The 21,397-nt window shown below is 39.9% G+C and overlaps 2 protein-coding genes across 3 annotated transcripts in view; one reads left to right on the forward strand and one right to left on the reverse strand.

Annotated features, from left to right (window-relative positions):
- PAM (peptidylglycine alpha-amidating monooxygenase) overlaps positions 1-12,674 on the reverse strand; it is a 457,165-nt gene extending 444,491 nt beyond the window's left edge. The window contains exon 1 of the mRNA XM_071730044.1: positions 12,664-12,674. The gene's annotated coding sequence lies outside the window, so the exon portion shown is untranslated. The remainder of the gene's footprint in view (positions 1-12,663) is intronic.
- Positions 7,770-21,397, forward strand: part of SLC27A6 (solute carrier family 27 member 6) — a 42,635-nt gene continuing 29,007 nt past the window's right edge. Inside the window, exons 1-3 of one of the 2 annotated variants that reach the window (XM_071730072.1) lie at positions 7,774-8,749; positions 15,555-15,761; positions 18,031-18,189. In XM_071730072.1, the coding sequence (XP_071586173.1) occupies positions 8,269-8,749; positions 15,555-15,761; positions 18,031-18,189 (847 nt within the window). In that variant the 5' untranslated portion in view covers positions 7,774-8,268. Of the gene's footprint in view, positions 8,750-15,554; positions 15,762-18,030; positions 18,190-21,397 lie in introns of both variants that reach the window. The other variant, XM_071730073.1, reaches the window with a different exon arrangement.

The raw sequence follows: 21,397 nt of genomic DNA on the forward strand, positions 1-21,397 counted from the left end.
GCAAGCACCACCATGATGGAAACACAGGAGTTACTCCAGGAACATTTAGTAATGTCAGGCTTTGGTGCTTTCTAACTCTACTAGGAAAAGTAAGGATGGGCAAACCTATCATCCAAGCCTTAGTACTACAATTGGTCCTTTGACCTACAGGTGAATCATGACTAGAAAGCCAATTCTAGGGCTTGTTAAGGCCCAGCAGCTACATATAGAGACATTTGCTTTTGTTCATCAGGAATGGTTGCAGATTGCATTTCCCTCACAGCATGTCTAATTAATTGTATGCCACAAAGAATTAAGGAGGGAATAAACACTAAGCCAGCAGTAGCACAAAGGAGAAAGAAAAGGACTCATTTGGTCCACGGATCCCCTGGTAGCCAGGAAAACAGGCCCAGGTGCCAGCCTTTCCATGTTTGGCTTTTTGTGTGCTAATCCACCATCCAGGTGACACTGGCTGGGTTATCCAAGGACAATCTTCAAATCCACTTGGGCTCCTGCAGACTCAGCAGTTGCTGAGATTGAATATATTTGCTACAGTTTCTCCTAGGGACAAAAAGCTCTTTTCCCACTTAGCAATTAGTTGAACCTGAGATATAATAGTTAGTAATAACAATAATCCATCATCCTTGGATCTGTGGTTCCTTCATGACAATTGGGTCCATTATATCAGGTGATCTGGATAATATGCCAAATTATCTGGATAATATTCCAAATATGCCATTAGGATACTCAGTCATGCAGAACCTGTAAGACAGAAAGTCTGCACCACCTAGTTACTCTTGCAAATAACATTTTGTTGCAGTGATATATTCCCATTTTCTTGCCCAGGTTTCATAATCAGAAATCCATTTCCTCCAATTGCCCGCTTGCTCCCATTGTGGTGGGGAGAGAGAGCTGAGGGCACCACCAGCTGCCATCCTCTGCCATCCCAACATCTTCCACATCCTCACCTCCTTTCACTGACTTACAACAATCTTTCTTAGTAGTTTCCATCATACACATACAGCACCTCATCCCACTTACCCTTGCTACAACAAAACATCATTAATTGGAATATTACACTTGCTTCATTTGCCTCAAGCACCTTTCTACCCCAAAAGCCCAAAGAAATGTTTTTCCTTCCTTGCTTCTGCCACAGGCTCCAGTTAGTGTGTGAGTCATTTACTGACACATTTAGCTCCACTTCTCCTTCTTGGAGGGTCCATAAATTGAATGCCTTTTGAATGGCTTCTTTTGCTAAGTCAAAAGCAGTTTGTTGTTCGTTTCCCCATTCCATTTTTTTTTTCCTTGGTACTTCATATTGAGGGGAGGGAGGGAGGGAGGGAGGGAGGGAGGGAGGGAGGGAGGGAGGGAGGGAGGGAGGGAGGGAGGGAGGGAGGGAGGGAGGGAGGAAGGGAGGAAGGGAGGAAGGGAGGAAGGGAGGAAGGGAGGAAGGGAGGAAGGGAGGAAGGGAGGAAGGGAGGAAGGGAGGAAGGGAGGAAGGAAGGAAGGAAGGAAGGAAGGAAGGAAGGAAGGAAGGAAGGAAGGAAGGAAGGAAGGAAGGAAGGAAGGAAGGAAGGAAGGAAGGAAGGAAGGAAGGAAGGAAGGAAGGAAGGAAGGAAGGAAGGAAGGAAGGAAGGAAGGAAGGAAGGAAGGAAGGAAGGAAGGAAGGAAGGAAGGAAGGAAGGAAGGAAGGAAGGAAGGAAGGAAGGAAGGAAGGAAGGAAGGAAGGATTTTAATTATCACAATGTGCTTACTATTGAATAATTCTTGCTTTAACTTTAATGTAGAAGTATTGGTTTGCATTTTATCAAATCCAGTATATTTCACCAAAGATTTATTTTGAAAGCCTTGAAGGATTGTATCTAAATTAACAAATGTTTTAATTCTGTACTGTAAAAAACTACATATACAGTAGTATTTAAACTAGATGACCCTGGAATTTGCAGTGAATGAGTTAAGCAAAATATAGCAATTAGTAGCCTTTTTAATAACATAAATCTGATAACATAGCTTGAATTACTTTTTATTATGCAGGTATATTGTCACATGCATTAATCCTTCACATAAAAATCATAAAATCTCCTAAAAAAGGAGTAACCTGCTTAAGCTTGTTGCCAAGTTAAAATGTGCTTCCAAAATAACTTGCCTTTTAAATTGCCTGCATTTTAGGGCACATTCTTTCCACATGGTGACAGCTGAGTTCTTGAAGTGAAAGCACGGTAGAAATCTAGATTATGTTCTAAAATAATCTCCAGCATTGGCTGCTTCCTGCTCTAGGATATGTAGTTTTCTACAGTCCACAACTGAACTTGAAATAATATATATAGTTAAAAGAACTGACAAAACAAAACTCATTACACTTGAGAAAATTCTGTGATTTACTCATACAAGTAGACGACATAAAATTTTCACCTGTTCTCCATAGGTATTAATTTTTTTTACATAACTTTTTTCTTTCTGTTAAGTGGATATCTACACTGTCGCATACGCATTTTATGTGAACTATAATATACATGAGGAAAAAATAATAAGAAAATAATGAGGGAGAATGGCTATTTCAATAAAATAGGAGTCTCAGCCACCTTTCCCCCCAAATTAGGAATATATGGTATTGACCAGGACTCAGAAAAAAATGAAAATAATTTTGTTATCTTAACACAAGTACCACCTGCATTGTAAAAAAAAATATAAGCAATTCATAGTATGCCTTGTGTCTTGTGTCTTTTTTTTTCAGAAAGAAGAGCAACAACAATATAGCAAAGGCATTGGGGAGCTTCAGAGAGAGAGATACTTCAGGAGGCTACAGTGGGGATTGTGAGAGAGCTGAAATGGATAATGTTATGTGGAATGTTCTGCTTCTGAATATTAGAGACAGTAAATTAACATTTGAGTCTGCCTGTTGTGAGGAGGAATGGAAAAAAGTGATACGTAGCAACAGGTCTTTGTATTATTTCCTGCCAGTCCTGTTAAATGACTCTTCTATAAACAGAGAAGTTATTGGTAATTTCCACTGACAATCCTGCTTAAAAACTGCTATGTTCTGTGTTGGAAACCATTTAAAAGTTGAAGTCTTGATTGGGAACCTTTTACAGAGAAGTCTATGAAATTATTGTTCTCTAACCAAATTTTATATAACAATACCACTAACATAGTTTTTCTGGCCTGTCCTTGAACTTGAAGGAGATGATTCTTGCATTTTTATTAAAAAATCCATTATGGCAGCATTTCTCTGAATAATTCACTAACCAGTAATTTCTGAATATGGCATTTGGAAAGCACGTGAATTAGGTAAACTTATTATTATACAAACATAAATAAATATGGATTAACCAAATCTTTGGTACACTCAACACTGATTCAAAAAGAAATGTTTCTCCCAGACAAATCCTTTATCAATTCCTGTCACAAGACTCCCAAATGAGTAATAAGGCTCTACAATACTTCAGAAAATCTGATACGAAGAAAAAGTATTTCTAAAAGACACAGGCACAGCAAAGACCTGTGAAGTTTAACTACAGAAAAACAAATAATCAGTACTGAAAGTCAGAACAACTGTCAGGACTCCTAAGTATGGCTTGTTGCTTCTTTCCTTACCACTACTGTACTTCCTTCATCTCTGACAGCGAAAAGAAGATAGACCCAAAGTTGGGAAAGTAATGTAATACTGAGAGACAGGGGACAGGGAGGGGACAAAATAAGGAGTACAGAATGTCATTGACCTTTCTATCCTTCCTACTGCATCTTCTCCCATGTCCATCTTCATCCTTTCTTGCCCTCCTCAGAGATCTAAGGCAAAAATACCCCTTGCTGTTTTACTGCGCTGAGAGATCTTCAAGAAGCTACTTAAAGAAGAGAGTGCATGAGAAGTGAATGACTGACATGTTGGAGCCTGAGATGTCTGGTTAGACTGGTGCAAACACTGCTATTACATATGTGAATCTCTTCCGCAGCTCCAAATAGACAATTTTTTGCTTTGCTTATTCTATGAGCTAACTAGACGCAGACTTTCCTGCCTTGGTATTCTGTAACAATTGCAACTCCTAAGCTCATTTCCCTAAGCTGTTATTTTTCTGCTATCATGGTTTACAGCAGATGGAAATATAGGAACATATATCAAGACATATCAACCATAAATTACTCCATTTGGACATGTTGGCTGGTGATCTTTGTACATCTGTCAACAACGAGGCAACTGAGTGGACAGTGTGCTAGCTAAGCAAATAAAAAAATATCTCAGCATGTGTTAGTACTTCACTGAGCATTATGCTCATGCTGTAACACTCTTGAGGTAAAATGGTAAGCTGTGATTCACCAGCAGGCCACTCATTAAGAAGGTAATATACTAATATACCATAAAGATTACTAATGTTCATTACAGTAAGTGCTTTAACAAATAAGACACCACTGCACATGGCCATATCCTTCAAAATTACTTTCTGCTGTGTTGTGGGCATCCTCAGCACCTGTTGAGTCACACTGCTGTTGCTGCTTGATGACACTGACTGCATGAAACTGAGCCACAGTAATAAGAAGTGGGAGTTTTCTTTGAAGTAATCCCCCAGAGTAAGCCGTCTTGTGATGGGGGAAAGGAGAATACTAGGAAAAAAGGAGAGTCAAAACAGCATGCCAACATTTCTTCAAGCAAACCTTAAATTTATATGTGCCAGAAACTGCCAATACAAGAGACTTAATACATAACCAATTTGCTTTACAATTGATTTTACCAGGATATAGAGAGAAGATGCTTGAGGAAACAGTTTTGCACCACAAAATTACTTCAGATTCAGAAGAGATGGCCTGAACACTTGCAGAGAAATGCAAGTATGCATAACTGTTAAGCATATGAAATTCTTTTCTCTCTTGTCCATTGTAAGATGGTTCTTCGGCTTGCAAGGGAGTTGTTTCCCCCCTTCATTTCCACACAACAGAGAAGGAGCATTTGAGGAGAAAACTAAAAAAATCAGCAAAAGCTTTTGCTACCAAATTTAAAGAAATCAGTATTGTAGCATATAATCCAGTTATACCAGATGACAAAATATTTCTGAAAGAAGTGCTCATATAGAAGACACAATTTTTTAAAACATGGGGACAGATTCAGAAGCGGGAGTACCAAGTAGAATGAAGTACAGCTAGCAAAAAGCTATATCAGCTGCTATATAACTGATAAATTATATCAGCTGTTATATCAGCTAACATTAATATCTTCAGACTCATCAAGTAAATTTTCTAATGCAATCAAAGTACAAAATAATGAAAGCACAAATAAGGGACAGGTGTTCTCTGCCATGTCATTAACTCTGTGATACAAACATGAAAGCTCAGGAAACAGGCAAGCTGAAAACTATTTTAGGCATGACTGCAGGCAGAGAAGGTAAACACCCTTTAAGCATTAGAAGAATGATTCCAGCAGCCCTTTCCCTTGAAAATTCAACAGGAAAATAAATAAACTGAATACTTCCAACTTAGAGGTATTCAAAACACCCTGATTAGAAAGAAAGTTTTTAAAAACTATACAAATTAAATAATTTTTAAAAAATTATATAGAAACTATACTACCACTAGAACCCTAATAATGGCCAACTGATTCAAGCCTAAGGTATAGACAGAGCCTGTGTATTACCCACATTCATACACTGCTGTTACATCTGAGATCTTGTCAGGATAGTCAACCAAATAATTCAACTAATCCTGATTTAGACATCAGCATTTGGCCAGAAAAGGGACCGTATTACCTTAATCACTTGTAGAATCCACAAAAGAATATTTGCTCCTAAACAGCCATCCTGAAATAATGGACATTGCACTCTGGTGGAGGCCTCATTTGATAGCCATCTGGACTCTCTTCTCTCAAGGAGAGACCCTCATTTGGGTAACCACCCTGATAAACGGGGCCCTATTCTCACAAGAGCAGCCCCTCCTTCAGTGGCCATCCCCATCAGCTGAACACTGGCCTTGCAAGGGGAGCTCTGTCTGATGCCACCCTGACAGGCAGGACACTGTCCTTATTCCATAAGGGACAGGGGCAGGCAAGCTGTGCCCTGCGGAGGCAGAGTGACATCTTGTGTGTGCCCCGGGTAGAGACACTGGAGAGGGCCCATGCACAGAAATCAGGATTATTGCTGTGTCATCCCACCTGGAGGGGCCCAGGTGAACACCTGGCTGTGCAAGATACAACAAAATCCCCTCCCTAAATGGTGGGGTCAGGGAGCATAAGAGAGGCACACTCGAAATGCTGAATTAATGCCCATCATCCAAGGACCACAACTTCCTACCAAGATCATCTTTGGATCCAAAGGTGGTGATATCTTTCCTATCTCTTCTTTACATCTCTCCCTTTCTCTGCCTCTCTGATTCTAAACTAATCTCTGCACATGAGGGTAATATAGTTTCTAACTTTGTTAAATTTTACTCCCCCTTGCTTGCTAAGTTTTGTTCATTGTTATCTGTTCTTTGGACAACTTCCTTAAGTTTTGCTAAATTGTAATCAATTGCTTTGAAAGTACCATCATTTATAATTCTGCTAGTTGTAATCTCACAAGCTTTATAATCTTACTCACTTTTAAGTAAAACTGTGTTGTTATGCAGACCTCCTGGGTAATCATATTACTACTGAGTAACACACAGAGAATTCCTGAACTTAATCTTGCTGAATGAGTTGTTAAAAGAGATTAATTAAAGAAGGAGGAGGATTGGGCCCAGATGTACACAGGCTCCTCTCTGAAGGAGTTTAGAAAGCAAGAGGGTCCAGTCTGAATCTCCCTGGGTTGACCCCAGCTCTGGGGAACTCCACCAATACCCACTCTGTGGGATGTGAAATTTGGTTCGGCACCCATCCCTGGGGAGCTGTGCTCACTTTATGAGATGTGACAGTGCTGCACCCACCCTGTGGGGCATGACACCATTACTCTCTTTTTTGATATAAGCTGCTGCTATAACCAATGTTCATATACAGACACCTGTCTACTTTACAGATACCTATGAACAAAATCTGACTTAGAAAAATTAGTCAAATGTTTCTAGTGAGTTTTAAGGGTTCCATTTTTCACTATTCCACTTAGCATACCAAACAAAGCACGTCTTAATCTATAGTTGAGTAAACACCAAATCAAGAGTCTTTGAGTCTAAGTCTAAGATTAGGCATACAGCTTGACTAAATCACCAAGTTTGAGGAGGGCATAAACAATTAATCCAGTATCACACAGGAATTCTGGCATGGGCAGGGTTCAAATCCAATATCAGTATTGCTTTACCTGAATTCTATAACTCTTCCCTAGTCTACTGAATTTTTTCCCCTCACCTTTTCTATCTATAAAAAGTGAGAAAATTACTGAAAAACATCTCATACACTGTAGAAATTTAGAAGAAATAAATTAAAGTTAATTCTACAAAGAAACTTATATAATGGGTACAGAGGACTGACATATAATTTGTATGCACAGCTAAGGGCAAGAAGGGCAATTCAGAGATCAAAAAAATCAGAGTTTTCCTTTGAAACTAAGTATTTCATAGTATCAGTCATAGTATAGACTCCTGATGTTACGATTTTGCTCATCATTTCTTCTCTGTACAGAGCGGTTTACAGATTTAAAGGGTGGCTGGTATTCAGATCAGGAAAAAAAAAAAAAGAGGGGGGGGGGAAGTAAAAAAAATAAGAAGAGTAAAAGAAAAAAAGGAGGCGGGGGAGGGTAAGGGAGAAAGTCAGCCGCTGCGAGTGCCATCCCGGGAAAAGTTTTCCTTTCCTCGCAAGCCGCCTTACCCAGGAGCCGACCTGCCGGGCTCCAGCCGCAGGGTTGGGGTGACCCAGCAGACTGCAGTTTACACAACCGGCTCAGGGAGCCGCCCCCGCCTCCCCAGCGAGTCAGTGCTGCTCCTCAGCCCCGGAGGGGCGGGAGGTGCTCTCGATCGGATCTCCCGCCGTGCCCGCACTCCGGCCCAGGTGTGCCACCTACCAAGTGCAGGCCTCGCCGCGGCTTCGGGCGGCGGTCCCGCGGCACAGAGTTGGAAGGCGGGGCCGGGGTGTGCCCCTGGCAGACGCCGCCGATGCCGCCGGCTCCCCCGGCTCCCCCTGCCCTTGCTGCTGCCTGACCGGGAGGTGCTGCGAGGCCTCCCAGAGTGCCGGCGAACTTCCCTGGAGGAGAAGAGGGCGGGAAAAATCCTCCGCCCTTAACCACACTCCGCCTCGTACTCCGCACGCTGTCTGGCGGTTCCGCGCGTCCCGACTCCGTGTGTCAAGTCAAGGCGCCCGACTGTAGGGAAACGAGTGGCTGGTACGACCTTGATCCATTCCCAATGCTGCCCTCCTGGGTACCGGCTGCTGCGGCCGGGATTGTCTCCCTGCACCTCCTCCAAAAACTCCTCTTCCCCTACTTCTGGGCTGACCTGAGATACCTGATGAAAGTACTGATGTATGGGCTGAGAGTGGACATGTACCGGCTGCAAGGGAGGATTGTCACCGTCCTGGACAAGTTTGTGAAGCTGGCTGAGAAGCAGCCTCACAAGCCGTTCCTCATCTATGAAGGGAAGGTGCATACCTACCAGGACGTTGACAGGAGGAGTAACAGGATTGCGCAGGTCTTCCTGCACCACGGGGCTGTGAAGAAAGGTGACACGGTGGCCTTGCTGATGGGCAACGAGCCAGACTTCATCCATGTGTGGTTTGGATTCGCCAAGCTAGGCTGTGTGGTGGCTTTCCTGAACTTCAATGTCCGCTCCAGATCTCTCCTGCACTGTATCAGCAGCTGTGAGCCCAAGATACTTGTTGTGGGAGAAGGTAGGGTATATGCCTGATTCGTACAACTAAAGCTTTTAATGTCACATCTACGCAGTGTATGTTTTTCTAGCTCCTTTATTATTTACAGACGTTCACAGATTAAAAAAATCACCTGGGGCTAGGAGGAGCTTCGGCAGGTGATAAAGCTTAAGCCTCTCAGGCAAGATCAAGTATATCTGTGCTCTGGGGACATCCATTTAACTTTCCTTAAAAAAATCTACATTGCAGGAAAGTTTGCAACACAGAAGAGCAGCCTGTTCTAAGCATTTAATTGCCCAAGTAGTTCCTTAATGTGTCTCAGAAAATACTAAAATGATCTGCTAAGGATAATTTCCCATTTCATTCCTTTTTAAATAGACATTTTAAGCTCATTTACGCCATGCACTTCTGTACTATCTCCTCATCTTTCTAGTGTTCAAAACTACCACAAACTAGTTTAAGCTCAGACTCTACAACCTGTATTATGCAACTATTCACAGGAGTACCGTAGCCTTCCAGGGACTAAAAGTGAGATTTTTTTTAAAGGTGTAGCACATAGGAGGTTGATTTGTAGTAATCAGTCTGTGTTGGCGCTGGCTTGTAGAAGAAATTGCTGTGTTTGAATAGGAGATAAGGAGTGTATATTGTGTGAGTTTCAAGAGTATTAAATTTTTATTAAGTTCTTCAAAATAATGTAACATTTTCATGTAGGCATAATATGCATTCTATACTTAAACTGGGCTTCAGTTATAGAGCTGTATAAACTGAAGAAAGACATAAACTTACCCCAGCTTTCAAGATCAAATGCAAGGGAACCTGCAGTGGTAAAAGACCACACAGAACCTTGACATTTGGTTGGAGAAGGTTATTTCAAAATATTAAATATTAATGTTTTCCTGCCTCTGAATTCTTTACACATTACCTTATTTCTACTTCGCAACTTTTTGCCTTATTCCTCTTATACATGTTGTGGGAGGTTCATCCATGACATCTAAATAGTAGAATTTCCTCCCATCTGTTCAGTGCTGCTGCAAATTTCTGCTTTTAATAATGTTTTTAAACTTTTCCCTTGCATATTTTTTATTATAAATTCTGGCATTCTGATTTTACATGGTATGCCGGTTTAAGGATGCTTGGTCATTAAGACAAGCAAATGAAACAAAAGCCAATTTAAATATAATCCTAAAACGTGATACAAATGCTTCCAAACTCACAGTTTTTACTTTTGCCTTAAAATTTTCATTTAACATCTTCTCATAAATATGTGCTCATGTGTATGGATTCAGGAATGGAATTAATGTTCAGGACTGTTCATTGACTGTGGTGAAAAAGAATTTTGGATCCAAGCTTGTATCTCAGCAGTAGTCTTTAATAAAATGAGGGGTTAACTAATGAATTAAAAAAGCATTTGCAAAGCAGGAATACTTTTGTCTGCTCAATTTGTTACCTGTAGACAATAGTAAGAGAAACTGCATTGATTAACTTGTTTTCGAAGTCTGTCCGCTCGCAAAGGAAGAGCTATGTGCAGACAGGTAATACTTCTTACTTTATTAATGTTTTTTATGGTCTCTAGTAAATCTGTCTGTCCCTTGAGCCTGCAAGGCTCCACAGTATTCTTCTTTGGAACTTTAGAGGATTTTTCATCTGTATCTGTGAAAGAAGCTAAAGATCTTTTATTCCATGTTTATTGGCCATATTTTATGGAAAAGGAGTCTCTCCCAAGGAGTCCAGGTGTCACAGCTCAGTGTTCATATACCCCTCAGTGACTGTGAGGACTAACACACATAACTCTTGAAATAAAAACAGGCACATAATTACTTTACATAACAATTTTCCTCTAACGTTCATAAAAATTGCAGGGCTGTATTTAACACTGAGATTACACAGCCAGTGAGATAATTTTAAAGTCTGTTAACATCTCTGTCCAACTTCCCTGTGTTTCAAGGGACCCTTCCTTTTCAGTAGGCATGACTTGAACTTTCTTCAATGTTTAGCTCTTGAGGCACTGTTATTCACAGGATTGTGCATTGCTTGAACATAGTAATTTTTTTTGCAAAATAGTTAAACTAAAAATGATCAACCTGTTGTCTAATATCTATCCTTGTCGTAGTCAGGCATAATGTCTAAGATTATTTTCTTAAGCAGGTATTAGTATGTAATGGTACTATTTCAGGATAGTGGAAATTCTAATTTTCAAAAACATTTGGTACGTCTTGTAATTTTTCCAAAAAGCTTTTATTATTTGCAGATGTGATACCTCTATTCAAATAGGCTCAGTACTATTTATCATTGCATTGTCTTCCACACTCTGTTCAGTCTTTCATGCTGCCTCTTGCAAGATCACTTTCATTTGTGGAATTTGTACTCCTCAGTTTTGTCTTGTGCTTACATATTTTTCCGAAGTTGTGGTTTGGTAACCTAGCCCAATTAGTATAATCTTTTCTTTCCTTCAGCTCTTACAATCAGATTTTCTTCTGGTCCAGTAATACTACTGAGGTTTTGAGGGTTTGATTTTAATTTACATATTATACAACCACTCTAGAATTGGATGTTTTATTCCTAAGCCTCAAGTAAGTTATAAAACTTTCAAAATTTCTACCTCTTGTTGGTTGCTTATATGAAATGGCTATCTCCAAAAGGTTGAATGTTTTCTATGACAGCAATATTCTTTTAATTCACGTTGCACAATCTAGTAAATTGTTTTTCTCCTTCTCATCCATCCGCAGGCTTTAAGGCAAATACAGCTTCTCTGACTTGCTAGTATTTAGACTTTGTGTTCCTTTCCAGCAGTTCATCTTGCCTTGGTGCAGGGAGTGTTCTTCTTTAACTCCTTATTGTGCTGTGTTCACAGATCTAGGTCTTGCTTTAATTAGTTACATAACATTTGCACACTTCCATTCCCAGGAACGCTATCACCACTCCCATCCTAGGGAATGCTTGTTGGAAGATATTCAAAACTTGGAGTCTAAAAATGCATCTTAAAATAAAACAGCAGTTAATTATGAACTTGTAGAGGGGAAAAAATGATGAACTTGTAGAGGGAAAAAAAAAAAAGAAGCCATATACTGTTCTCTCACTCAGATTGCCACCACTATGGCAATCAGCATTATACTCTAACAGCACTATGGCCTGCTTAAAATGTTCTTACTATCTTTGTTACCAGAATATGCCACCTATATTCATTTAAAAACTACTGGTTTAACAGAGGAGTAAGTAATTGATTAAAATTAAGATACTTCTGAAGTCTGTATTTCTGTTCACTGGAGTCTTGTTTGAGCAAGGGATTACATTTTTCCTTTCAGGGACTTAAGAAATTTAGGAATGGAATTTGCCAATGCAGTTACAGTGTTTTTCTTCTCAGAAGAGTTCATCTCTTAGCAGGTCATCCCAGACCTGTTGTCATGACTTCTTATGTAAGGATTCAACTGTGAAAGGACTGCATTACTGCACTCCACGAGATTGATTTATTTCAGTACTGATAGCAAAGGACATTCAGGGAGTGTTAATGCCACATGGCCATGTGTGGGCAGCTTGCTCTATGTGGACCTGCTTCAGCGGGGGTGTTGAACCATAATGATCTCCTGAGGTCCCTTCCAGCTGCAGTCATCCTGTGACTGTGCAGTTCTGTGCAGAATTACATCTCCCAGCTGTGCAGTCATAGCTTTTTCCTTATAACATTTCTTTACTCCTGAGGCACGAGCAGTGCTTTCTGCTGGTTCTGAGTGTATTCTAAATTTCTTGCCTTCTGAGCTTAGAACGAGGGTTCATGCTAGAGGAGAAGATGAAACAAAGTTTTTTGTTGTTGTTGTTTTGGTTTGTTGTTGGTTTTGGGGTTTTTTTGGTATTTGTGAATTAACATCATATGATCTTATCAAAACTTACTAATTATTTGGAACAAAAACCTATTTAGACCTTAACACTTAGGACAAGGAAACCATAGAAAGCCTGAGAAAGTCAATCCTAGATGCTCTATTCGATACCCACATCTGTTTATTCACTAGCTTTTTCTTAGCCTTTGACAGATAACCTTTGATTGAAAACCACAGCCAACTGTGATTCCCAAGCTGGTTTCTGTTTTACTACCTTTATTGCCTTCAGTGACATTTCAAGATGCCAACACTGATCCCGAAGAGGAAATGGAGAAGCATATTAATCTTGATCAGTTGTGGATGTTTTCTTCCTGGTAGAAGCCCAATAGTTAGTAAATGGCAATATTAATATGCAAACTATATAAATGACCCACATATTACAGCTGACTACATCACCAAACTTTAGATAAGCAGACATTTCTTCCAAAACAATTAAACAAAAATGTGAATATACTTTCATAGTGTAGAAAGCAAACTAAGTCTTGAGAGAAACTGAAGCTTAAGTGGCTAATGTGCTTTATTATAACTCCTTTCCTTTATGATAATGCACACATACCAGATACCTCTAAAAATAATCAAATTATAGTTTCTCCACGAGGTTTTTTCCAGACACATGGACAAGATGATCTCTAAGGATGAATGAGCCCTGTACAACATGTGGCACCAAAGTTGTTTTTTCATTAGTCAACATTAGTTGACTATCATCAGAACAATTCATTGGAAATTAGTTAGTACAATTGAGAGTTATCTTCAAACATCCCATGCTTCTGTGTGTTCCAGAAGTAATACTCAGTTCCTGGCACTTTGAATACAGCTGTTTTAAATCACTCTTTCATATTCAGAGGATCACTTATTATTTCTGCGGTTCTCTGCTATCTTAACTAGAAGTTTCTTTCAGTGTAATGTATAATTACATGCTCTTTCTGTAATGTTCCAAGTACTGGATTCCTGAACACTATAGAGAAATTCCGTTGTATAATCAATTCATAGTTCAGTAGAAATTAAAAAAAAACCAACCAAGAAGTAAGCCTCTGTACAACAACAAATGCCCTCTTGTCATTCTTGACTCTTAAATAATTGTATCTATAGAGAAATTAATAGTTACAATCTTTCTTTGAAGGACGGAAATAAAAGATGCAAAAAGAAAAAGAAGTAGTAGGTTCTTTTTGACAGACATGCACTTCATATTACTCAAATACACAAGGAATTTGGTGCACATCCTACCTAGAACTTCTGAATTCTAAAAAATTAGAAATATTCATTAGTTTCTTCATGTCATGAAGAGTCCTAAATAAAATGTCTTCTATAGTTAACTTAAGAGTTGTTGGGTAATACAGCTAAATCTTCATCATGTTAAAAAATGTAACGAGCAAAACAATTTAAGAAAAAACTCGCAAGCTCAGCAAGCTTGCTGATGACACCAAGCTGTGTGGTGTCATTGACATGCTGGAGGGAAGGAAAACATCCAGAGGCACCTTGACAGGTTTGAGAGGTAGTTCCATGCAAACCTCATGAAGTTCAGTAAGGCCAAGTGCAAGGTTCTGCACCTGTGTTGGGATGATCCCAAGCATAATTACAGGCTGGTCAGGGAATGGATTGAGTGTTTGGCCAATCCCAAACACAAATGTGGGTTGTGTGAAGAATGGATTTGGAACATCCTTGAGGAGAAGGACTTGGGGTTCAATGAGAAGCTCAACAGCCAACAATATGCACTTGTAGCCCAATAAATCAATCATATCTTGTGCTGCATCAAAAAACCCATAGCCAGCAGGTCAGGAGGTGATTCTGCCCCTCTACTCTGATCTTGTAAGATCTTACCCAAAAACACTGTGTTCATTTCTGGAGTCAACAACGTAAGAAGGACGTGTAGCTGGTGAAGTGAGCCCAGAGGATTGCCACAGAGATGATCAGAGGGCTGGAGCACTCCTATGTAGACTCCTAGAGATTCAGACTGGATGCCCTTGCTTTCTGAACTCCTTCAGAGAGGAGCATGTGTGCATCTGGGCCCAATCCTTCTCCTCCTTTAATTAATCTCTTTTAACAACTCATTCAGCGAGATTAAGGTCGGGAATTCTCCGTGCAGTACTTAGGAGTAAGGTTATTACCCAGGAGGTTTGTATAAAAACACAACTTTACTTAAAAGTGAGTAAGATTATAAAGCACATGAGATTACAACTAGCAGAATTATAAATTATGATACTTTCAAAGCAATGGATTACAATTTAGCAAAATGTAAGGCAATTGTGAAAACAACAGGTTACAGCTAACAAAACAAAGCAACAGGCAGTAAAACTTAGTTTCTTGCACAGCCAGGTGTTCACCTGGGCCCCTCCAGGTGGGATGACACAGCAATAACCCTGATTTCTGTGCATGTGCCCTCTCCAGTGTCTCTACCCGGGGCACACACAAGATGTCACTCTGCCTCCGCAGGGCACAGCTTGCCTGCCCCTGTCCCTTATGGAATAAGGACAGTGTCCTGCCTGTCAGGGTTGCATCAGACAGAGCTCCCCTTGCAAGGCCAGTGTTCAGCTGATGGGGATGGCCACTGAAGGAGGGGCTGCTCTTGTGAGAATAGGGCCCCGTTTATCAGGGTGGTTACCCAAATGAGGGTCTCTCCTTGAGAGAACGAGGCCTCCACCTGAGTGCAATGTCCATTTTGTCAGGATGGCTGTTTTGAGACAAATATTCTTTTTGGGATTCTACACCAAGGCTCAGCCTTTTTCCTAGAGGGATAGCTGACACGCTTTGTGGGTTCAGCAGTATTTTTACCTTATCGTGTTCTTTTTCCAGTGAATTTTCATTGTAATTCACCATTGTTTTATTGAATTTATGTATGTCCATAGAGGTGACTTTTATTCCTGTTTCTATTATAAAAAGCAAAACTGTGAGGAAAAATATTTTATTTCCTATTTTTGTGAAAACATAATGTAACATTCTTTTTCTGTTAATTTTTTAAGATTTTCTTGGGACACTGGAAGAAATTCTTCCTAACCTTGAGAAAGATCTTAGTGTTTGGATAATGACCAAAGCCTCCACTTTTCCAAGTGTGCATACTCTTCTAGACAAAATAGAGGCTGCATCTGAAGACCCTGTTCCCATTAATCGACGCTCTGCCAACAACCTGAAGTCGTCTGTTTTATATATATTTACTTCAGGAACAACAGGTACAGCTCAGTTAAAGAGTCCTATATTTTCCTTCAGCTTTCATCTAAAAACTTGATTTTCCACAGCTCTAATCTTCTTGATCAGCTTTTCATAGTAGAATATCGTAGTTCTTGCATATAAGCATTATTCATGATATCCTATTTCTTTTCAGTGACTGTTTATAGCCAGTGGTTTATGGGTTTGTCTTCTTTTTGTTTTCCTGCTGCACTGAGCTTTTCCTCTTATTAATTCACAGCTAAGGTGTTCATAAAATATTTTGCTTTTTGGGCACTTTTACAATAGTAGATATTATTTTTTATCATATACCACTGCGCAGCTAATATAGTCATGTATAGAACTTTGAAACTAGAACTTTGAAAAACAACCTTCAAACAAGCAGATAGACATTTGAGTTGTCTTCCTTAAGTCATGTTCTATTCAGGACACTAAAGAGACAGAAAATAGGATTAAGCTACTAGCATTTTAGTTTAGAAACAGATGGCTGAATATATTAGCAGTGCTCCGGCAGCTAAGAAGCTAAGACTTTAAAAATACTGATCACTGACATGAAAAGCAAGATGATGTTAAGATAAACAGATTTAGTCACAAGAAGATTTAAATGAACGTGTGTTTTATGGCTTTGTTCCCTCATACAAATAATTATTAAATTTATTTGCTTCAGCTTCTAGGGAAAAGCTAGGAAACAAAAATGTCAGTATAGAATAAAAATTTAGTAGTGTATAAGTAATGTCAAGAGGTCAGGTATATCTGTAAACACTACTAATATAAATATGGCTGAGTTGGCTGGGTAAAAGTAAGGAGTTTTTACAAAAATATAGAATTTCCAAGGTAGAAGGACTTTGTTCATGTAACTGCATTTGAATATTAGTGTGAAGTCTCAAGTTCTAGTATGTAGAATTAAAATATTTTTGAATGCTTGTATGTACTACAATGTACATAGAACAAGTGTAATAATTCACATTTTATTTATATTATGCCCCATGTAATAAAAATAACAAGGTTTGTTTAGTATGAAGAGTATGGAATGACATTCTAATCAAAAGTAATGGAGCATTTTAACAGCTTTTGATAAAGCAACAGCATAGTGTTGCTTCTAAAATCAATGACAGGTAAACATAGTTAAAAGAAAAAAGTATCTTGCACAGTGTGTATTCAGCTGCCTGGTCAGGCATAAGGAAAAAATCAAGAGTGTAGAACACTTCTGGCTGCATAAGGAAAAAATCAAGAGTGCAGAACACTTCTGGCTGTAAGTCGTTCATTGCCAACACAGGTTATTGTCTTTTGTCTTAATGTTACAGGTTTTGAAATAGCATTTAAGTGTAGCTAGGCTCTCCATAGATCACATTTCTAGTTCGTAGCTCAAGTAAGTCTTCAAGTGAGTGGTAGCTTTGTTATAATGGGTGATAAAACTTTCTGAATCATCAAACTTTTGAAATTTTCAACAGTCTATCATCAGGAGTCAGCCTGAAATTTTTCTGCGTATGAAATAGCATTCATGGAGCAAACCCACATAATCTACTCAATAACTACAAGAGTAGTAGCCTAGGAAGCTCTCGCATGTGAATCTGTATGTTCCTGAACAGAAATTCCAAGCTTAACCTGGAGAAACTAATTTGGAAAAACATAAATGAAATACACTTTTTGCTGGAATTTGAGGTTTTGTTTGTTTGGTGTTGTTGGGGGTTTTTTGTTTGTTGGGTTTTTTATGGGGTTGTGTGTTGCTGACTTTGTTTTTAGCTCTACATAATTTACATAGTCTTCATGAAACAAATAAGTAGACTTGGATGTACACATCTTAGACAAGCACCCACTACAGTATATGCTTCATGTAGAACCCATTGTTAATTGCTTTAGAGATCTAGTGTGCTGCCTCTTTATGTTAAAACAAGTCCATATAAGTCCATATGTACAGTACCTGCTTGTGGCCCTTTGTCTGCTCTATGTGATTTGATAGTGTGCTAAACATGGAGTTCTTTCATGCTTCCACCTGTTTGAATTGACTTGGCATGAGATTAAATAACTAACAGATGAGTTTATGAATTGGTTTATATATCTTTATGTGTAGAGAACAAATATGCAATCCTGTATTAATGGTTGTCTAAACAGATGGGTAGAAATTTGATTATGGGACAAAGAATTTATTCTTTTATGATTTTAGAGACCATATACAGGAATAATTAAAAAAAAAAAAAAAAAAAGAAAAAAAAAAAAGAAAAAAAAATTATTTTTAAGAGAAACCTTATGCGTGGTTTTGTGTATTCATTACAGGTCTTCCAAAGGCTGCAATCATCAGTCACTTGCAGACTCTTAAAGGAGCTGCTGGACTCTGGGCTTTTGGTGCTACTGCAGAAGACATAATTTATATTACTCTGCCTCTTTATCACAGCGCAGCATCTCTTCTTGGCATTGGTGGATGTATTGAGTTGGGTAGGGCTTGTTTCATTTAATTGTGCTGTTAATATAGAATTTGCTTAAAATGTATAAAACATGCTTAGGTTCTCTGGCATTAGGGAAACTAATGCTTTGCTGAAGTCAAATGAACTGTCTTTTTGAAATAGCTCTGTACTTCTGTATTTTGGAGTGGGAGGTGTTGTGATAGCAAAGAATCTCTTACAAGCTATCTGTGGAGCTGTCTGGAGAATTATTTATAGTAATTTGTGTCACAAAAGTTTTTACTTTCTCTTATATTTAGCTATAAGGAATTTAAAGACATTTGTGATATTTTGGCATTGTAGAAACTGTATTAGTATATTTACAGACTAAGCACTATATGGTGGAATAGAATCATAGAATCATCATGGTTAGAAAGGACCTTCAAGATTACTGAGTCCAACCATCAGTCCTACATCACTTTAACCACTAAATCATCTCCTGAATCACAACAACTACCCATTTTTTAATATCCCCAGGGACAGCAACTCCACCACCTCCCTGGGCAACGAGTTCCAAAACTTCACGACTCTTTCAGTGAAGAAATTTTTCCTAATATCTAACCTGAACCTTCCCTGGCACAACTAGAATCCATTTCCTCTTGTCCTGTCACTAGTCACTAGGGAGAAGAGGCCAACATCCACCTCACAACAGCCTCCTTTCAGGGAGTTGTAGAGAGCAATAATGTCTTCCCTCAGCCTCCTCTTCTCTAGGCTGAATAGCCGCAGCTCCTTCAGCCTTTCCTTGTAAGACCTGTTCTCCAGACTACTAATCAGCCTAGTTACTCTTCTCTGCACCATCTTCAGAACCTTGATATTTTTCCTATGCTCTGATGCCCAAAACTGCACACAGTACTAGAGGTGTGGCCACACCAAAGCTGAGGACAAGAGTAAGATCACCTCCCTGGCCCTGCTAGTCACTCTACTCTTCTTTATAAAGGCCAGGGTGCCATTTGCCTTCTTGGCCACCTGGGCACAATGCTGGCTGATGTTCAGCTCCCCCAGGTCCCTCTCTGCTGGGCAGCTCTTCAGCCACTCCTCTCCAGGCACTGGTGGGGGTTGTTATGGCTGAAGTGCAGGACCCAACATTTGGCTTTGTTGAAACTCATACTGTTGGCTTTGGCCCATCCATTAAGCCTGTCTACAATCCTCTGCAGACCATCTCCGCACTCAGACAGATCAACACTTCCACCCAGTTTAGTGCTGTCTGCAAATTTACTGAGGCTGCACTCTGTACCTTCACCCAAATCATCAGTAAAGATGTTAAACAGGAGCAGCCCTAGCTTTGAGCCGTGGGTGAAACCACTTGTGACTGGTTGCTGGCTGGATTTAACTCCATTTAATACAACTCTTTGGACTGAGCCACTTCACTTAAAAGTGGAAGCATTTCTACTTTTCACTATGAATGAGGATAGGGGCGTCCTTCCAGCCCAAGGGAGGGTATTTTGGTATGTTAATGACGAAAGTTCATAGTAAATTTAACTAGTCATTGATTTCTAGTATCTTTTTTACTCAAGGGTAAAGATGTTAGTAGTCTGCATCCTCCATTCAACTCTTCCCACCAAATGAGCTCAGTAAATGCTCCTTCCACCAGTCATGCTGACCTGCCTTTTCCAACATAACTGAAACAGGAACTTGCAAGCTTGCATGTGGTTTTGAGGGAGAAATGAATAAGAAATTAAATCTACATTTAGATTTAGATTCACTGCATCAGTGAATTAGATTATTCTGTCTAACTGAAGACATTGTATAGTAAAATTGTTATTTACTCAGTTATTGTTAGTCAGTTATTTAGTAACAGAATCATATTTTCACTGATTAAACTGCTGATTAAAGGCTGCTGCCAAGGGGAGCTGATCTGAGCTCGGTCCAGCCTGCAGCTGAATGGCAGATCTTGGTAAACATGGGAAGTTTGGGGATGGTTTTCCTGAGGCAGGGACATGCCAGACAAGCCACAGCACCTGATGCCACCCCACCTATGAAAAGTGGCCTGGGGCACATGAATGACCAGAGTGGGCACGACAGTCTGCATGGTGGTTTGCACAGGGGAAGTGCCAAAGCTCTGCCAGTTCCATCAGGGAGAGACTGTATGCACTCAGCATAAAGCCACAGCCTCTCTGAACTGTGAGCCCACCTTGTCTGAGGCAGCTTCCCAGACAGAGCTCCAGAGGAACACATATGCTACTCAGGCTGCGGAGTGTGTCCTGCTGAAACACCAATCCAGGATGGCAGCAGTGAGCACTCCTCTGGGAGATGTGTCCAGATAGACTAAGTCTTCTTAGTGATGGTGCTCTTGAGAGGAGGTGAGTAGGTGGAGGAGTATCAGGGAGAGAGAGAGAGAGATGGATATGAAAAAACTGCATCCTACCTTCTCTAGAGGCAGGCCCAGCAGATAGGACATGGTAAGGAGGATTCCTTATTCTCTCTCCACTGTGTGGTAAAACAGTGACCTAAAGGATAAGGGACAATGGCAAAAAATTCCTGCCCAGCTGATCTAGTTAATTCTCTAAAGAAAAAAAGATGGGTCATTTTTGTAGGTATCACCCTATCTGCTTGATATGCAGACCTGGCCCACTTCTTAGGTAAGTCTGCTGCCTTTCTGGGGGCCAGGTTAAGCCTGTGACTAGAAAACTTCCTAACCTTATGTATCCCTCAGATTATCATCCATTAGTGATTTTTCATGTAGGGAGCAATGCAGTTGGTACTAGAAGCCTGAGGGCAATCAAGAAAGAATTCAGGGCTTTGGTACAACTGGTTAAGGGACTGGAAACACAAGTAGTGCCTCCAGCTCCAGGGAATTATGAGGGAAGAATCAGGAAGACCCATCAGATTATTACCTGATTCTGAGCCTGGTGTCATTGGGAGGATTTGGGTTTTTTTGTTATCATGAGTCAGTATACAGACCTGCTGGCAACAGGTGGGTTAAACCTGTCGCAAAGGGGGGAAAAGATTTTGGCACAGGAGTTTGCAGGGCTCACTGAAAGGGCTTTAAACCAGATTTGAAGGGGGGAGGGGATAAATCCAGACTTGCTAAAGGCCAAGGCTGGGGGAAGCTTACACCAAGTTTAAGACAGCATAAAAATACTGAAAGAAAATGCACTGTTTACACACAACTCACCCCTCTTCCCTTCACCACCACTGTAACAACTGAAATTCTCCATGATGATTTCCTTCTTTAACATTGTTCAGTCCATGTGTTGTCCATT

Source organism: Heliangelus exortis, chromosome Z (assembly GCF_036169615.1).
Source record: "Heliangelus exortis chromosome Z, bHelExo1.hap1, whole genome shotgun sequence".
Lineage (NCBI taxonomy): Eukaryota > Metazoa > Chordata > Aves > Apodiformes > Trochilidae > Heliangelus > Heliangelus exortis.